The sequence below is a fragment of the Nothobranchius furzeri genome, chromosome 4 (assembly GCF_043380555.1).
Source record: "Nothobranchius furzeri strain GRZ-AD chromosome 4, NfurGRZ-RIMD1, whole genome shotgun sequence".
Taxonomy (NCBI): domain Eukaryota; kingdom Metazoa; phylum Chordata; class Actinopteri; order Cyprinodontiformes; family Nothobranchiidae; genus Nothobranchius; species Nothobranchius furzeri.
In genome coordinates, this window is record NC_091744.1 from 48,422,111 (window position 1) to 48,442,466 (window position 20,356).

At 43.7% G+C, this 20,356-nt stretch overlaps 1 protein-coding gene across 5 annotated transcripts in view; it reads left to right on the plus strand.

Annotated features, from left to right (window-relative positions):
- Positions 1-583: 583 nt before the first annotated feature.
- The window catches only part of lrrk2 (leucine-rich repeat kinase 2), a 70,174-nt gene continuing 50,401 nt past the window's right edge, over positions 584-20,356 (plus strand). For 2 of the 5 annotated variants that reach the window (XM_054732725.2, XM_054732727.2), the window contains exons 1-6: positions 584-1,157; positions 5,514-5,599; positions 5,909-6,018; positions 7,401-7,489; positions 10,883-11,017; positions 11,261-11,395. In XM_054732725.2, the coding sequence (XP_054588700.1) occupies positions 1,022-1,157; positions 5,514-5,599; positions 5,909-6,018; positions 7,401-7,489; positions 10,883-11,017; positions 11,261-11,395 (691 nt within the window). In that variant the 5' untranslated portion in view covers positions 584-1,021. Of the gene's footprint in view, positions 1,158-5,513; positions 5,600-5,908; positions 6,019-7,400; positions 7,552-10,882; positions 11,018-11,260; positions 11,396-20,356 lie in introns of those variants that run through there. The other 3 variants (XM_054732726.2, XM_015963796.3, XM_054732728.2) reach the window with 3 other exon arrangements.

The window sequence follows — 20,356 nt, forward strand, 5'->3', positions numbered from 1 at the left end:
GACAAAATTGTGGAACACTTCTTTGGATTTTACTACATTTATTGGTATAGCGTTTAGCTAATTCTGTTATTTATGCTGATATATTTATTTGGTTTAATTTTCACTGTTTTACATCCGAAAATAATTCCTTGATTGATTGATTGATTGATCAACTAATTTGATGTCTTTGGACACTGATTTTTGTTATTGTTTTACGCATTTATTACTTAAAATAAACAAAAACGTCTCTGTTTTTACAGTTTTCATCAGTTCATTTATTGATTGGTTTTTATTTATTTATTTTTAGATGTCGTCCTTACGTAACTTTTGGGCATTCCATTATGCCATTTAAATACCGTAACAATGGGCATAAATGTGCAACACAAAATCAAAAGACGGCAGATATTTTTTCAGTGATTTAATAATTGTAACTAAACTTATGTAACATGTAATAGGATGTTACAAGTATATTTACAAATGCTATCCAAGGAAAAATAATGGAATTTCCTGCACAAACATACGATGGGAGATCTTATTAAGGCGTTACGGCGCAAATCAGTGCTGCTTTAGTGGGGCTCTCTCTCTCTCCTAGGTTTATGCAGAAGGTTTACACATCACTCAGAAACGTTACAGTCTCCAGCAGGAACCATACACGCTTGTGTCGCTGCGTCTCCCGTTTCCCCCCTCCTTCATGTCCGGGAAGTTGTTTTAACTCGAGTCATATGATTTGATCTCAGCGAAGCAGAAACACGCCTGCTAACAGAAACAGTGGTCCTTCCCACAGGAAAGAAACAGAAAAACTACGACTCGACGAAGAGGAGCAGACTTTTTTAAGCTGTTAGCTGAAGGGAAGTTAAGCCAAGATGGTGCAGCGTGGGGACCGACACTCACCAACGACAGCCTCGCCTGTAGCGGCTGTGCCATGCTGCTAATGCGTAATATTGGTGCCATTAACAAACAGAAGCACCGCGGGAAGCTGTCGGGTCTGATGAGGGCTGTGCGCTTTTGACGCACGCACGTCAGCCAGCTGGAAATCTTCACCATGGAGAACAAGGAGGAGTTGGAGGAGAAGCTGAAGAAACTTTTGGTGCGACTGAAAAATCCCAAAGAGGACAGCCAGCTGAGCAATCTGATCCAAATCCTCCAGGATCTGCTTTCCCTGGCGCACAGCGCGCACGGTAGGAAGTTCATTGTTTCTGCACCAGGCTGCTGGCAACCCACAGGACTAAGGGCCGTGCTGCAGCACTGATGGACTCCTGTGCCCTCTCCTTAACATGGGCCCTTTTGTGTACAGCACATGAAACACGTTTCACTCCCTTTAGCATCAAATCCTGCACAAGTTAGTTATTTGTGTGTTTAAATGTACCAGCTCTAAAAGGTGTGAAGGAATGCTGCCAAAGATCTAACTAAAACGCCACACTTTGGTGGATAACCATAATCAATGGAAATGTTAAGCCTGCTCCCAGTTGCTCATCTTGGTCGCCATGGTAACCACACATCAGTGAGTCTCTCCTTGAAGGCGAACATGAGGAGAGTCAGAAAGAATATTTTCTAACCGCGAGAAAGTATTCTTAAACTGTGAGTAGCAGAAGTTTACAGTTTGATGTTTTTGCATTGTATTGCTAGTTTGACTAGCTCTAGTTTTTGAGCTAAAGTAAAAACTGGTTTATGGACGCTTGGGTATGCTAGTGCTCTCTGAGAGGATTTGAGATAAAACTGTAAGTCCTACATCAGAATGGGACTCGGAGACAGACGTGTCTGTTTCATGTCATTTGTTTTTGTGCTTGTTTGCAAAAGACATAAAAGCTTTAGGCTGTTGGAGACTTTGTTTGGCATCATGAACAGTTTATTGTTTCATTGAAGAAACTCCAAAGTCATTAAGCAAATGTGGTGAAATTGTGTTTCTACTGTGACATCTACCTGAGCTGTGGAGCTCCAAAGGGGCGGGGCTTGTCTCCGGTCTCACCAAAATCCCACAAGCAAAAGTCTCAAAGGTTTCAAATTTAGTTTGCATCCGACAGTCAAAGCGAGCTATTCTCAGCTGACTTGTGTTCATTTGCATGTCTTTTTAAAGCTGTGGTGTTTAAAAAAGGACTAAAGTCCCGATAGCGTCAAGAACAGGACTAACTCTGGTCTCAGCACCTTTAATACAGAAAAGCAGCAGAAAGCAATGCTCTTAAAGGTAGTTTTACCTCTCTGTTCAATAAATCAGCTTTATTTATTAGAGTCAGTTCTTATTGAATAGTTTCTAATCAGAGTGTGTGGTTAGATTCATTTATTCATTCAAAATATACTCATAGATGTCTATGATTGCAATAAACCTTTCTTACGTGTCCTATTCACGTGTTCTATTCACGTGTTCTTACATGTTCTTACGTGTTCTATTCACGTGTTCTATTTACATTTTCTTTTCACTTGTTCTTACGTGTTCTATTCACGTGATCTTATGTGATCTATTCACGTGTTCTATTCATGTGTTCTTACGTGTTCTTACATGTTCTTACGTGTTCTATTCACATGTTCTTATGTGTTATATTCACGTGTTCTATTCACGTGTTGTTACGTGTTCTGTTCCCGTGTTCTATTCACGTGTTCCTATGTGTTCTATTCATGTGTTCTTACGTGTTCTATTCACGTGTTCTTACGTGTTCTATTCCCGTGTTCTTATGTGTTCTATTCACGTGTTCTTACGTGTTCTATTCACGTGTTCTTACTTGTTCTATTCACATATTCTTATGTGTTCTATTCACGTGTTCTATTCACGTGTTCTTACGTGTTCTATTCACGTGTTCTTACATGTTCTTACGTGTTCTATTCACGTGTTCTTACGTGTTCTATTCACGTGTTCTATTCACGTGTTCTTACATGTTCTTACGTGTTCTATTCACGTGTTCTTACATTTTCTTACATGTTCTTACGTGTTCTATTCACGTGTTCTTACATGTTCTATTCACTTGTTCTATTCATGTGTTCTTACGTGTTCTATTCACATATTCTTATGTGTTCTATTCACATGTTCTATTCACGTGTTCTTACATGTTCTATTCACGTGTTCTTACATGTTCTTACGTGTTCTATTCACGTGTTCTATTTACATTTTCTTTTCACTTGTTCTTACGTGTTCTATTCACGTGATCTTATGTGATCTATTCACGTGTTCTATTCATGTGTTCTTACGTGTTCTTACATGTTCTTACGTGTTCTATTCACATGTTCTTATGTGTTATATTCACCTGTTCTATTCACGTGTTGTTACGTGTTCTGTTCCCGTGTTCTATTCACGTGTTCCTATGTGTTCTATTCATGTGTTCTTACGTGTTCTATTCACGTGTTCTTACGTGTTCTATTCCCGTGTTCTTATGTGTTCTATTCCCGTGTTCTTACGTGTTCTATTCACGTGTTCTTACTTGTTCTATTCACATATTCTTATGTGTTCTATTCACGTGTTCTATTCACGTGTTCTTACGTGTTCTATTCACGTGTTCTTACATGTTCTTACGTGTTCTATTCACGTGTTCTTACGTGTTCTATTCACGTGTTCTATTCACGTGTTCTTACATGTTCTTACGTGTTCTATTCACGTGTTCTTACGTTTTCTTACATGTTCTTACGTGTTCTATTCACGTGTTCTTACATGTTCTATTCACTTGTTCTATTCATGTGTTCTTATGTGTTCTATTCACATATTCTTATGTGTTCTATTCACATGTTCTATTCACGTGTTCTTACGTGTTCTATTCACGTGTTCTTACATGTTCTTACGTGTTCTATTCACGTGTTCTTACGTGTTCTATTCACGTGTTCTATTCATGTGTTCTTACATGTTCTTACGTGTTCTATTCACGTGTTCTATGCACGTGTTCTTACATTTTCTTACATGTTCTTACGTGTTCTATTCACGTGTTCTTACATGTTCTATTCACTTGTTCTATTCATGTGTTCTTACGTGTTCTATTCACGTGTTCTTACGTGTTCTATTCATCTATTCACGTGTTCTTACGTGTTCTATTCACGTGTTCTATTCATGTGTTCTTATGTGTTCTATTCACGTGTTCTATTCACGTGTTCTTATGTGTTCTATTCACGTGTTCTTACGTGTTCTATTCACGTGTTCTATTCACGTGTTCTATTCCCGTGTTCTATTCACGTGTTCTTACGTGTTCTATTCACATGTTCTTACGTGTTCTATTCACGTGTTCTATTCCCGTGTTCTATTCAGGTGTTCTTACGTGTTCTATTCACGTGTTCTTACGTGTTCTACTCACGTGTTCTATTCACGTGTTCTTACGTGTTCTATTCACGTGTTCTTACGTGTTCTATTCACGTGTTCTTACGTGTTCTATTCACGTGTTCTTACGTGTTCTATTCACATGTTCTATTCACGTGTTCTTATGTGTTCTATTCACGTGTCCTATTCCCATGTTCTATTCACGTGTTCTTACGTGTTCTATTCACGTGTTCTTACATGTTCTTACGTGTTCTATTCATGTGTTCTTACGTGTTCTATTCACATGTTCTATTCACGTGTTCTTACATGTTCTTACGTGTTCTATTCACGTGTTCTATTCACGTGTTCTTACGTTTTCTTACATGTTCTTACATGTTCTATTCACGTGTTCTTACATGGTCTATTCACTTGTTCTATTCATGTGTTCTTACGTGTTCTATTCACGTGTTCTTACGTGTTCTATTTATCTATTCACTTGTTCTTACGTGTTCTATTCACGTTTTCTATTCATGTGTTCTTATGTGTTCTATTCACGTGTTCTTACGTGTTCTATTCACGTGTTCTTACGTGTTCTATTCACGTGTTCTATTCCCGTGTTCTATTCACGTGTTCTTACGTGTTCTATTTACGTGTTCTTACGTGTTCTATTCACGTGTTCTATTCACGTGTTCTATTCACGTGTTCTTACGTGTTCTATTCACGTGTTCTATTCCCGTGTTCTATTCACGTGTTCTTACGTGTTCTATTCACATGTTCTTACGTGTTCTACTCACGTGTTCTATTCACGTGTTCTTACGTGTTCTATTCACGTGTTCTTATGTGTTCTATTCACGTGTTCTTACGTGTTCCATTCACCTGTTCTTACGTGTTCTATTCACATGTTATATTCACGTGTTCTTATGTGTTCTATTCACATGTTCTTACATGTTCTATTCACGTGTTCTTACGTTTTCTATTCACATGTTATATTCACGTGTTCTTATGTGTTCTATTCACGTGTTCTATTCCCGTGTTCTATTCACGTGTACTTACGTGTTCCATTCACGTGTTCTTACATGTTCTATTCACGTGTTCTTACGTGTTCTATTCACGTGTTCTATTCACGTGTTCTATTCCCGTGTTCTATTTACGTGTTCTTACGTGTTCTATTCACGTGTTCTTACATGTTCTATTCACGTGTTCTTTTCATGAGTTCTATTCACGTGTTCTTAGGTGTTCTATTCACGTGTGTTTTCATGGCCATTTAAAACAAAAATAGGTGCTCCGGTTTATCACATGTTGTCTCTTTTGCTGATCTTTGTTGCAGCAGCTGAGCTGTTTGAGGACAAGAACGTTCACCTTCCCCTCGTGACGGTGCTGTCATCTTACATCAGCAGCAAAGGAGTCCAGCAGGTAATCTGCCCCCCCCCCCCCTTACAGGAGGAGGTTGTTCGTGCTTAATGTGGTTAAAAAGTAACCGCCAGTGGCCCGTCCACCCGATCCACCGTGTTTATGACGTCTTGTGACTGTAATGCGTTCTGGCTTATGAGAAGTTTACAGCATGTTAAAACTGAAAGCCACATTATGGGATGGAATATGTGTTCAGACAGGAATGACTGCTCTCAACATGCCTCTAGAATGTGTTTCATCTGATTCTGCTCTCATTACGTGTCAGTTTGATTGTTATTGTTCAAATCAAACGTGAGGTTTTTGTTTGGACAGGAGGGCTGGTTGCTGCTGTGTAAGCTGATTGAAATATGTCCCAGAACGCTGGAGCATCTCAGCCAACCTCTGGAGGCAGCCGTGGACTGGGAGATCCTGGCAGTGCACCAGTAAGTGAAGACTGGTTGGTCTGGTGGTGTCACCTGCATGTTCACAAGTCAGAGACTCTGGTAACATGGAGGTCCTCCTGGTCCCACCACAGACTGACCTGGACTCTGTTATCCAGTTCAGACCAGCTTAGTTCACCCCTGATTTAATAAACAACAGCAGCAGATTGAACCCAACTTCCCTCCAACCCAACCCAACATCTTGAGCAAGCACGTGGCGAAAGTTCAAGACTGGACCTTCAGCGCAACCAGAACCAGGATGAGTGGCCTTTTGCCTCCATGTTTTAGAATCTGCCTCTGAGAGGGGATCCAATTTTAGAAACATTAGCTGAAAATCTTAAAGGGGACATTTAATTATGTTTTTTTATGAAGTTATAATAATTTGAGGTGGCTCGGGCATCTGGTCAGGAGGCCTCCTTGACTTTGGTGAGGTTTTCTGGGCACGTCTAACCGGGAGGAGACCTAAAGGTAGACCCAGGACACGCTGGAGGGACTGTGTCTCATGGCTGGCCAGGGATTCCCCAGGAGGAGCTGGCCCAAGTGGCTGGGGAGAGGGAAGTCTGGGCCTCCCTTCTTAGGCTACTGGCCCCCGTGACCCGACCCCAGATAAGTGGCCGAAAACGGATGGTTGATACAAAACATGTTTATGACAGTCTTGCACTAAATCCCTGTCACATCGAGCAACACCAGCAGTTTTATTCTTGACAGTTTCAGTACCTTCCAGAATGATCCGTTTCAGGGCTCTGTCACTTTAAGAAAACGAGCTGGAGCTAGCCATACCCACCTCCCCACTCAGGCTGCTATGAGCTGAGAAGCTCCTATATCAGGGATAGGTTTATCCCTTTAATAGTGGCTCCTCATGTGTCTGCTATGTCACAATCTGTCCTGTCTCCAGTCTCTGTTCAGTCCTGAGTCTTTACTAATTGCTCCCACCTGCCTTTCGTCTCCCAGTTCTTCCTGTATCTGATCCCTCCCAGTTCTATGTTCTTCGTCTGTTCACTGTTTCAGTGTCTCGCTTGCTCCTCATTAAAGCCTTTTCTGAATGTTCCTGCCTGCCTTTTTCCCCTGCACCTTGGATCCTCACCTCAACCTCAACTCGCCCGCACCGTGTGACATGTTAACAGCACTGCTTTTTCTGATGATGCTTTTATAAACATTATAGCAGAAGCAGCTAGCATGCTGTTTCTGTTGGCTCTTTTAGGAGAGCTGTTCTCCACCCCGCTTTAGACACATAGAGCTGCTGTATTTTCTGGTTTCATTAGCAATGTGTTGTAAATAACTAGCTCTGGGCTAACAGGTCAATCTGGCCATTTCCCATGACTGTGTTCAAACCTTTGATGAAGCAGCTGTGATCAGGTTTCTTCCTGTCCTGATTTATTTTCCAGACTGATCCTGAAGGTGCTGACTCGGTACAGCTCAGACTGCGGAGTGATCGTGGTTGGCCTCCGAGCACTGGGCCTGCTGCTCAGATCAGGTGATTTCCCCTGCTGCGCATGGCACTGGCACAAGCAACTACCTGTCACTGTCGCGCTGCAGGTAAACTCCAGCAGCTGCTGTCAGTCTGCATGTTTCCTCCCAGAGTGCATTATAATGGGATTAAAACTTCTTGTGTTCAGAAGTAGTCATAAATCAGAAGTGAAATGCACATCCTCTCTAGGAAAACTAGCAAACCCTAAAGGAACAGCTGCTGAATGATCCCGTCCAACCGGTTGTCTCGTGGCTGTGCGTAGACGCGTGTTGCATGACTGGAATGTGGAGTTTCCCTCTTCCAGTTCAACTGGAGTGATCATCTATTTTTAGCAAAACACTTCAGCCTCTTTTCCAGAATGACCTCTGCGTGTCTCCGAGGGAAGTTCCCTGGTTTCTTCTTTCACAAAGCTTTGTGTGGTTCAGTCCCAGTGTCAGGAGTAATGCGGTACAAAAGTAATTAATTACTGTAATGCATTGCTTTTTGCTGTAATGTGGTAATGTAAGGCATTACAGGGAATGAAAATGGTAATATTTACTCGGTACAATTGTCAGTAACGTGGTTATTACAATGCATTTTTAAACCCAGAATCAAGATATGTTCCTTAAAAATTCAAATTGCGGGAAACCCGAAGAAAGATCCAGTATCTGCATATATTACGTCATTTATGGACTCAGCTTTGCGGGCAGAGAGGACGCCGCGGTAACGGCTCAACTACTCCAGCTGCGTTCTGCCCGCGGCCGCTGCAACATTCACAAAATCGCTCCACTAAAACAAAATAATTCACTTGCGATCGTTCATATATATCAGCGCATGTTCTCTGGTATTTTGTGCTTTGCCTCAGCTGAGTTCATAATCTGTGCCCCGGTGATTTCAACTCATTGCTGCTGGAGCGCCGCGCATGTGAAGATCCCTTTGGCTGATAGAAAGTAGGAAGTCTAGGAAACAGTTTTTTTCTGGAAGACGGAGAAAACATGCAGCATGCAGGAAGGTTAGAGAGAGAAAGGGCAGGAATTTATTCAAATAAAATCAAGAAAAAAAGAAAAAAGTAGGTAGATTTGTCCCCAATACACATTTTTACCTGTGAAAAGCAATAATATATAAGCATTTTAATATTCATACTAGTGATAGAATCAGATCACCCCAGAAGTCAGTCCCACATCCAGGGCCGTATCAAGGCATTTGAGGACCAAGGCAAATATAGGCTTGGAGCCCCCACCACCTCACTCCCTGATCAGTTAATATGAGATGGCAGCGTGCTGAGAGTACAGTTTGTTGTTGCTTTTATTTAATAAACAATCATTTTAAAGCACTGTTATTATATCTGACTGTTTTTAACAGCAATCCTAGCTCAGACACCACATCACCTTCCACATATATGTCATGAGCTCACTGAGCGTCACATTACCAGATTCATATTGAAGTTGTTTTGGTGAAAGTAACTTAAAGTAATGCAAAAGTAGTGTAATGCCTTACAATTTAAAATCAGTAATATTGTAATGTAATGAATTACTTTAAAATGAGGGTAACAAGTAATAAATAATGCATTACAGTTTTGAAGTAACTTGCCCAACACTGTTCAGTCCTGATGGACCGAGCAGTTCAACCGTAGAAACGTCCTGTTTCAGGGAGGAACGTTTCTTTTATAACGTGTGTGTGTGTGTGTGTGTGTGTGTGTGTGTGTGTGTGTGTGTGTGTGTGTGTGTGTGGTGAGAAACTGCATTTATTAAAAAGCAGCTGTGAAAGTCAGAGGCTTAGGTTGTAAAGCAGAACATTAAAAAATAAAAAAATATGCAGTTTTAGTTTTAAACAATAATGATCAAATGTAATATTTAAAATCAAATCTAAATATTTATCATTTAACTTAAATATAGAAACCTAAATCTAAAAAAGTTTGGAATCAAAATGAAACAAAGTGGTGCTTTAAATTAAAAAAGGAACTATTTTATTATGAACTGTAATAAATGTTATCTTTTCTAACCCTTAAATTTGCTGAGAAAAGCCTTCATCCTATTCTCGTACAGCTTCTTTTCATCAAATTTTTTTATTTTTTATTTATTTAACCTGGAAGAAAATCCCACAGAGTTTAAAAATCTCTTTATTTCAAGGGAGATCTGTTCAAGATAGGCAGCGATCATCACACAAAGCTTATAAACAATACCAAAAATAGCAACATAGGTAAAGTTCAGTTAAAAATAGTAGGCGTCGCAGTGTGATGCATGCCACATAAAAGCAGTGGAGGCCTGCATAAAGGCGTACCTTTATCCATGGTGTCATCAGGGCATTTTTGAAATGCAAATTCAACATGAATTCACTTATGTTAACTTTTCTGTGTTCCTGGGACCAGAAGAGGAGGAGACTTAGGCTCCCTGTTGGAGCTACAGTGGTCCACAGGCATCAAACGTAACTATGTCACCAATGTTGTTCAAACTGAGTACAGCAAGTGTTCAGTAAGGGTTCACGTGCGTGGTACACAAGTGTGCTGAATCGGGACCATGAGCTTTGCGTCATCGAGCGAGACACAGGCCAGCATGCTGGTTGCTGTCCGTGCTACTTTTTAAAAAGTCTTTATTAACAACTTTCAAACAAGCAATTATTTAACACAAAACTGGATTCATTGCTGTTCACATTAAACCTTAGTCTAAAACATTCAGAGCATGAATAAATATCATTCATCTTCCTAAACTGAACTTCTTTCATCTGAAAATGCATTTGAGCCATCTTCACCTTCATCTTCATCTTCTTTACCTTTACCTTCACCTTCCGCACTTGAGAATCGGGACACACTATGCGCCCCTGGTCAGGACTGTGTAATTTAAGGGCACGAGGGTGGAAGTGTGGATGTTGGGGGTTGATTTGGCAGACTGCATGCTCCCAGGGCGCACCGCTCCCCTCTGCTGTGTCGTTCAGGTTGCATCACGTCAAAGCTCAAACACGAAACGCCGAGCATTATGTCTCGTATGCCCCTAAACAAGCTACCAAATTTCCAGATACCTCATAACTATGGAGGGTCGACCACGTTTTATTATATGAAAATATATAATTTCTCTCTAATAGGAGAACTTTTGAATAGACAATGGTGAGAAATGTTAATGTTAAAGGTTTATGAATGGGATAAACAGAATGTGACAGGAAACTGTTGTTCTGAAGAGCTCAACACAGCTGATTATAGCTGTTGATTTATTAAGTGTGTTACTTAATACGGCCTCACAAGCAAGTATTTTAGGAAAAACAAACTCCTGATGGTTCTAAAATGTTTGGTGTAAAACATTGTATACATGAAATCTAAGATGTTTAACACACATGCATTTACTCCTCCCCTGGTTTGTTTGTGTGAAATGTGTTGGCACCGGTGCATTATTTAGTTATTTTTGATGTCCTTTTTCATTCATCGGGCAGACACGATTCCTCTGCTGGTGCTGGAGGAGGAGGAGGATGTCTTCAGCCTGGTGGTGCGGGTGATGAAGACTTTTCCTACCAGTGAGGAGGTGCAGCTCCAAGGCTGTGTAGCTCTGCAGCTGCTGCTGGACAGAGGTGAACAGATGCATCTATGCACGACAGATATAGCCCTGCTTTTTCTGCTGCACTATTTAGTTTATCTGCCAGATGATAACCATCTCATACACACCTACAGAGTTCTGCAGAGCCACAACTGACTAGAATATAAAGCATTCAGACCAAGAGGAGTGTGATTAGTTATTAGGTTAGGGTTTTAATTCTCCAAATTCACCAGACCTTTTTGTTTCCTTTTGTTGATGTTTACATGTGTGTTTCCAGTAAGTGATGAGCACCTTGTGGAGTTTGTGGAGAACCAGGACCACACAGTGGTTCTTTCAGCTCTGCAGAGGTTCTCCGACAGCCTTGAGCTGCATCTGCAGGCTTTGAAGGTGCTACTCCCTCTGGCTCGAACAGGTAAGACCTGCACACCAGAAACCATTGCTGATGTATTTAGAACAATGATGAGCAGAACTGCACCAGCCTCAGGGAGAAAGTCTCAAATCTGTTTAAGATGACCAGTGTGTAGCGTCATGAATGTCCTGTTTTTGACCTAAAGGTCCTGCTCTGCTGCGTCTGCCCGAGTGGAGACATAATGTCTCTGACACAGGCCTAATCTACATGAGATGTTGGCTAAGGCTAGGGCTGGGGGTAAACGATTATTCTGACGATTATTTTATCGAATAGTCAACTATTCTAATGACTATTTAGACAATTAATCTAATGATTATTTTTTTATTGCACAGTTGATAAAAACCAAAAAATCTCTAATAAATTCCTCAAAAAAAGTGATAAATTGTTACTGTAAGAGAATAAACACTACAGGCCTTCCATTTTGTATAACACTGCTTTTATTGTGTTGGTTGGTTATGTTCTGGTGACATGTAGAACTTGGGAGAGCAGGCTGTTGCCTGAGAGGTGGTTGGAGACGGAGTGTCTCCATGCTGCTTTGATTTGGTCACTTATGTGCGTGAGGCGAGTGGTGTTACGACCCTTCCTGGGGAGTTTGGCTCGTGTGCAAAAAGGAAGGGACAGTAATGTGGGATTTAAAAGTTAAAATGATGATCAGGTTTATTTAAAACTACAAAAAAACATAAATCTTTCCATCCACAGGTTGGGAATAATAAAACTAATTCTGCCTGTGGGGACTTAAAACAAAAGTACAAATAAGTAGGGGTGTCCCGCTGGGCAAAGATTACTGGGTTCTGGACCAAAATAAGGATCTCCAAAGGTCCAAACTCTAAACTGGGCGGTTACACCAAACTCAAGGTGATATTTTAAACTAAACCGAAAACCCACAACACTCTAAATGTAATAAAAGGGAGATCTGCACCACAAAAAAATGAACTCTAAACCAAACCGTAACAGCTTATCCAAACGCAAGAAGCTGTTAGCGAAGATGCTAACAGTAGCTTTACCAACGTTAATTTCAAGTTACCAAGTTTAAATAAACCAAAAATACCCAGCAGCAAACAGACCAGCACGGAGGAGAGACTGCTACCACCAAAACAGCTCTCCTAATATCTGAAAGAAGCTCCTTTATGAAGGGAGAAACGCTCCCGGTGATTTTCTACATCTGCGGTAGAGACGAAGCAGCACATCTGACCCCGGAAGTTGTTGTCCATTGCCAGGAGATGAAGGCGGGCAAAACAGGAAAGGAATCTAGTAGCGGACGGACGTTGTTCCGGGTCTTCGGTATTTGGTGGAGATGTTAGTGAAGACGGAGAAGAGGGCAAACTAGAGGAGAAACAGGCAGATTCCTCCTCTAGTTACAAACTCCTGGGGATGCAAAAAGTAGGTGTGGTGCGTCGACTACCGGATCTGACGTTGATGAATTTTTAGAATCGAGCCTTCTACGTCATCGGGGCTTCGCTACAGCCCTAGCCAAGGCCTTTCATGCCTCGGCTCATTTGAACTGCTTCACCTCTTTACAGCTCGAGACAAGACGGAGAACTCTTTTGATAAATACATAATGAAACATCATTTGTTATTGCCAATAATAATGTGAGCCCAATGTTCAATTAATCTGTGAAATGACAATGATATTACTTGATATTATAATTCTGTGATCAGTAGTATTTTACAAGTAATTATAATCTTGGGACAGCTGCACTCCTCCCTGAACCGTCACCTTACTGTGGTGGAGGAGTTTGAGTGCCCTAATGATCGTAGGAGCTATGTTGTCTGTGGCACTTTGGTAGGGTCTCCCATGACAAATGGGTCTTAGGTGAAGGGTGAGACAAAGAACGGTTCAGATGAGCTTTCATGGACGTAAAAACAAAGAGTCAGAGTACCCGGCCAGGAGGGTTACCGTAGTCCCACCCTAGAGCCAGGCCTGGGGTTGGGGCCGGTGGGTGAGCGCCGGGTGGCCGGGCTTTCGCCCATGGGGCCCAGCCGGGCCCAGCCTGAACCGGATACATGGACTCATCCAACTCTGGACCCACCACCCGCAGGAGGAACATGAAGGGTCCGGTGTAGTGTGGATCGGGTGGCAGAAAGAGGCGGGAGCCTTGGCGGTCCGATCCCCGGACAAGGAAACTGGTTATTGGGACATGGAACCTCACCTTGATGGCGGGGAAGGAGCAGGAGCTTGTGGCAGAGGTTGAGCGGTACCGGCTAGATATAGTTGGACTCACCTCGACACATAGCATTGGCTCTGGAACTTAAGTCCTTGAAAGGGGTTGGACACTCTCCTTTGCTGGAGTTGCTCCGGGTGAGAGGTGGAGGGCTGGGGTTGGCTTTTTGTTAGCCCCAAGACTCTCTGCCTGTGTGTTGGGGTTTACCCCGGGGGACGAGAGGGTAGCTTCCCTGCGCCTTCGGGTCGGGGAACGGGTCCTGACTGTTGTTTGTGCTTATGTGCCAAATATCAGTTCAGATTACCCACCCTTTTTGGAGTCCCTGGGACGAGTGCTAGATAGTGCTCCATCAGGGGACTCCATTGTCCTGCTGGGGGACTTCAATACTCACGTGGGCAATGACAGCATGACTTGGAGGGGTGTGATTGGGAGGAACGGCCCGCCTGATCTGAACTCAAGTGATGTTTCGTTATTGGCCATAATGAACACCATGTTCGAACATAAGGATGCCCATCGGTACACTTGGTACCAGGGCAGCCTAGGTTGCAGGTCGATGATAGACTTTGTAGTCGTATCATCTGACCTGCGGCCATATGTTTTGGACACCCGAGTGAAGAGAGGAGCAGAGCTGTCAATTGATCACCACCTGATGGTGAGTTGGATCAGATGGCAGGGGAAGATGCTGTGTAGACCTGGCAGACCCAAACGCATAGGGAGGGTCTGCTGGGAATGCTTGGCAGAAGAACCTGTCAAGACGGTCTTCAACTACCACCTCCGGAGAACAGTGGGGAACATCGACTCCGAGTGGGCCTTGTTCCACTCTGTGATTGTTGAGGCGGCTGTTGATAGCTGTGGTCGCAAGGTGGCCAGTGCCAGTCGTGGTGGCAACCCCCGTACCCGCTGGAGGACACCAGAGGTTCGGGAAGCCATCAGGCTGAGGAAGGAGGCCTACAGGGTGTGGCTGGTCTGTGGGTCTCCGGAGGCAGCAGACAGGTACCGGATAGCCAAGCGGGGTGCAGCAGTGGCAGTTGCCGAGGCAAAATCTCAGGCATGAGATGAGTTTGGTGAGGCCATGGACAAAGACTATCGATCGGCAACAAAGAAGTACTGGCAAACTGTCCGGCGCCTCAGAAGAGGGAGGCAGCAACTCGCTCACACTGTTTACAATGGGGATGGGGAGCTGCTGACGTAAAATGGGGCTATAGTCGGACGGTGGAAGGAATACTTTGAGGAGCTCCTCAATCCCACCTACGCACATTCCGAGGAGGAGCCAGAGCCGGGAGACCTGGGGATGGACTGTCCAATCTCTGGGGCAGAAGTTGCTGAGGTAGTCAAACAACTACACAGCGGCGGAGCCCCTGGGGTGGATGAGATTCGTCCTGGATATCTCAAGGCTATGAATGTTGTAGGGCTGTCGTGGTTGACACGTCTCTGCAACATTGCTTGGTCATTGGGTACAGTTCCTGTGGAGTGGCAGACCGGGGTGGTGGTCCCCATCTTTAAGAAGGGTGACCTGAGGGTGTGTTCCAACTATAGGGGGATAACACTCCTCAGCCTCCCTGGAAAGGTCTACTCCAAGGTACTGGAGAGGAGGGTCCGATCGATAGTTGAATCTCAGATTGAGGAGGAGCAATGTGGTTTTCGTCCTGGCCGTGGAACTGTGGACCAGCTCTATACCCTTGCAAGGGTGATGGAGGGGGCACGGGAGTTTGCCCAACCAATCCACATGTGTTTTGTGGATTTGGAGAAGGCTTATGACCGTGTCCCCAGGGGCACCCTGTGGGGGACGCTCCAGGAGTATGGGGTGGGTGGCTTTCTGTTAAGGGCCATTCAGTCCATTTACCAGAGGAGCGTGATTTTGGTCCGCATAGCCAACAGTAAGTCGGACCTGTGCCCGGTGAGGGTTGGACTCCGCCAGGGCTGCCCTTTGTCACCGGTTCTGTTCAAAACCTTTATGGACAGAATTTCTAGGCGCAGCCGTGGTGTGGAGTGTGTCAGGTTTGGTGGCAGGAGAATCTCGTCTCTGCTTTTTGCAGATAATGTGGTCCTCCTAGCTTCATCCAGCTCTGACCTTCAGCTCTTGCTGGGTAGGTTCGCGGCCGAGTGTGAAGCGGCTGGGATGAGGATCAGCACCTCCACTTGAGGCCCTACCTCAGGTGGAGGAGTTTAAGTATCTCAGGGTCTTGTTCACGAGTGAGGGTAGGAGGGATCGGGAGATCGACAGGCGGATTGGTTCAGCATCTGCAGTGATGCGGACACTGAGCCGATCTGTCGTGGTGAAGAGGGAGCTGAGCCAGAAAGCCAGGCTCTCGATTTACCGGTCGATCTACGTCTCAATCCTCACCTATGGTCATGAGCTTTGGGTAAAGACCGAAAGAACGAGATCGCGGATACAAGCGGCCAAAATGAGTTTCCTCCGTAGGGTGGGCGGGCTCAGTCTTAGAGATAGGGTGAAGAGCTCGGATATTAGGGAGGGACTCGCAGTAGAACCGCTGCTCCTCCAGATCGAAAGGAGCCAGTTGAGGTGGTTTGAGCATCTGGTCAGGATGCCTCCCTGGGGAGGTGTTTCGGGCATGTCCTGCTGGCAGGAGGCCCCCGGGTCGACTCAGGACACTTTGGAGAGGTTACATCTCCAATCTGGTCCGGGAACACCTTGGGGTCCTGCCGGAGGAACTGGTGGAGGTGGCTGGGGAGAGGACGGTCTGGAGCTCCCTAGTTGGGATGCTACCCCCGTGACCCGGACCCGGATAAGCGGAAGAAGAAAACGACGACGATGACAGCTGCACTAGACACGTGATGACACAGAGTAATGCTGAAGTCACATGATGCATTTCCTTTTGTCAGATCCAATCAGAACCTTCGTTTCTGACGCGAGGCGTGGTTTTCTGTGGTGTTTGTATAAGCCCTCTTTTGCATGTCAAATTCTGATTCGCCAGTAAACCAAAATATGACAATTATAAAAACTATTCCACGTCACCTTCACTTCAGTTCAAAGCTTTCTAGAGAAGTTCGGACAGGCCATCCGAACACCTCTTCAGCCACAAGAACCTTGCTCGACAAGCTGGATAAAATCTGTTGCAAATAACACCTGACCACAACGGTTCATTCAGAATAAAAGTTGAACCTCACGACCCCTTCAGGGTCTCGCTGACGCCAGTAATAACCTGTTGTGACCTGGGAGCATTCTGAGACTAGTTTGGTCGGCACCGCTGCTTTTCTACCGGCTTCGGTACCAAAGAGGGTCCTAAGGACCTCGACATTCTTGATCTAAACGGAGGCTTCCCCTGGGGTATGTAGACCGACAGATGGCGTTTCATGTGTGTTATAAATCTCCAACTAAAGTTTAGAGCGAAACATTCACTCCCACTCAGAACTAAACGCTTCTCCTGATACGAGGTTCTGATAACAACATTCCAAACATATACATCATTCATCTCCCGTCTCATTCCACCTAGTTCCAGAGGCGGAGTTAACCTAAATGGCGCCCTGTGCGAGAACCCCCTGTGATGCGCCCACCGTACACAAGAAAAACAATTACACCTACAACTTTGTTTCAAATTGCGTGGAGTGTATTATATATAACAAAGTTCTTGTATTGCAAGATTTAACCCCCGCATACACACTGCACTGAAACTTTTCAAATATATACATTTAGAAACAAATAAAATAAATAATAAATAAAAATAAATAATAAATAATAATAATTTATATATATATATATATATATATATATATTATATATATATATATATATATATATAAACAGGCAGCAGCAACAAATGATGTAGACAAATAAATACAATTATTACAGTTCCAAACAGAATTAAAAACACAAGTCTTGAAAAACAAACAAATGAAAAACAAACTAGAGAAACAAAGTTGAAACAATTTGGGCTTTTTAAGCATTGTGTGTTCTTTTGTGTTTTTTTTTTTTTTTGTGTGTGTGACAGGATGTGTTTGGATTAGAGATGACAGTGATTTCAAAAGTGTTGCTTTCTGGCTTTCCTTGAAGCAAATCCGTCAATGATATCCTCATATGATATCTCCTCCCCAACTTGGAAGCTAATGCTGATGATGCTGAGGCCAGCTAAACGCTCCTGGGACATGGTTGACCTCAGGTAGTTTTTTATTAGCTTATGTTTTGAAAAGCTCCTCTGCTTCAGCCACTGTCATGGGAACTGTAAGTGCAATTCTGAAACCAGTCCAGAGGTTGGGGTAGATCTCGGTGAGATGGTTCTTGTGAAAAAATGTTAAAAGGCCAAGCCTGTCCTGTGGTGGCAGGCTGGGGAAATTTTTCATTTCTTTCACAAGTTCTTTTCTGTCCCCGTCAGACTTTCTGTTGAACTCCAAAATGGTCCCAAGTGCATCACATTTCTCTGCAAGTTCCTCATCTGAAAGGCTTGGGAAATTTGTCAACACAGCAAATTTCGGTCCCACATCTTCCAGTGTCGTGAATCTCTCAAGAATGGCTGATAAGGCTAGCCTAGTGAACTAGACCAAATTCTTGCTTTACAAAGTTTGGTCTAGGAACGCTCCACTGGAACCTCTGCAGCCCCTAACAGCATCCTGGCTGGCCAATCACAGCTCTCTAGAGGGGTTTCAAACACATAAAGAGCTGTGATTGGTCCATAATGGTGGGCCAATCATAGTGCTCTATCTGCTTAGTGAACAGATCACAGAGCTTTATCTGCTTTGCGGGCCAATCAGGGCACTCTATATGCCTGGTGGGTGGGATGATGCAACAGTGTGAAAAAAGATGGCGACAGCTCATTTGACACGGCTTTTACATCAATGTTGGACGATTAGAACTTGGGCTTCATTAGAATCAGGAGCAGATAGATGTATTTAAGTGCTTTTTTTAAAGAAAAAATTATGTGTTTTCTCCTTCTTCAACTGCGGACCGCCTCATTTACCGATGGCTGTTGCGGTGAGTATGTCACATTCATTGTCCAGTAGCATGCGGAGATAATTTGAAAGACAACAATAGAACCCGCCCCACAACCGAGAGCCGTCAATGGAGCGTTGCCAGACTAAATGATACATTTATTTAGTCTGGCTTGCCAGGCTATGATAAGGCAGCATCCACAGCAACATTGAAGAATGAAACCTCCAGCCTCTTCAGGGCATCACTGATGGGCTCATCAGTGGCTTCATAAGAGTAGTGGCGCTTGGTAGATCTCAACCTTTTCTCTTTCAGCACAACCTCCACATTCTTGTCTGCACATGTGTCTCTGGCTATTATCTGAGCAGACTTAAAGCCAGTTTCCCTATACTGCTCAAGACTTCTGTGCGTATTTCTAAGAAGATTGACAGCTACATCCACTGCCATATTTGGTGACTGCACAAGCTTGCTGACATGCTGAATCTGGAAGAGGATGTCATACCAGACTGCTGTGCAGATACTAAATCTGTACGAACCAACCTCCTCTGACAAGGACTGGGCTTCTACCTTTGTTTTTGGTTCCTTGGTAGTATCTCTTACCTTGATCAGTGCTTCTCGCACTGCAGCTGCCTCATACCTGAAAGGTTCGATGCTCTTAATTTTACTCTCCCACCTTGTGTCGGACCACATCTTCAAAGTGAGATTCACATGGCTTTTAAGAATAGCCCATCTTTGTGTGGAGGCGGAAAATAGGTTGTAGATCTTTTGAAGGATGCCAAAGTAGCTCATGGCATCAACTGAATCGTTGGCAGCATCTGAAACCACCAAATTTAGAGTGTGTGCTACACATGGCATAAAAAGAGCTCTGGGGTTTTCTTGTAAGAGCCGAGCTTGTACTCCTTTGTTTTTTCCACGCATGTTGGATCCGTTGTCGTACGACTGCCCTCTGCAGTCCTCAAAAGGAATGTCTAATTCTTTCAGTTTGTCCAAAGTCATCGAAGCCAAATGACTGCCTGTGGACTCAACTGCCTCAAAAAAAAAACAGGAAACATTCTTTCACAAGAGGTGTCGTCTCTTTTACCTCCACAAACCGAATCACAACTGACAGCTGCTCAATGTTGCTGTTGTCAGGAGTGCAGTCAAGGATGATGGAAAAGAACTTTGCCTGCTTTATCTCACTTACTATTGTTGAGATGATCTTGTTGCTCAACAACTCAATCAGCTCATTCTGGATTAGATGACCCAGGTAACTGGTGTGACCGGAGGTTCCTCTTTGAATGTGGTTAATGTGTTCCTTCATGATCGGGTCAAACCTGGCCATAAGTTCAACCTCTTTTAAAAAATTTCCATTTGATCGTGTGAAAAGCGCTTCTGTGTGCCCCCTGAGTGCCAAGTTCCGAACTGCCAGTGACTGCACAATAGCAGTAAGACGTGTCAGTACTGCTCTCCATCTCACCCTCCCATCCTCCAAAGGTGCCGTCTCCTTTTTCATCAATAGTTTCGCCCTTCAGTATCTTTCCAGGTTTTCATACAGTTAATGTGGTCGGGGCTTTTCTCATGTGAGTTCAGTAAAGAACTTGCATGTGTCCAATCTGCCAGGCCCGAGGTGGTTAACTGGATACTTCTTTTTGAAAACAACTTACAACAGAAACAAACAAGGCTATTGTTGCTGAGTACAACATCCAGCTCCTGGCCACCTTCTCACCACTTGTCAAAGCTCTACTGAAATAGTGATGATGTCAACATCTGCCATCGCCTTCATTCCTCGGAAATATAAAAGTAGTTGGCACCTTGGTAGGTCCTCTTCGAACTAGCTCTGTGCGTATGCTGTCGGTAATTGGTGATGGCCACTTGGCTGGGTCTGAAGAAAGAGGCTTATCATCACCTTCAATGGGAACATAGCCGCAGCGTGCAGCACAC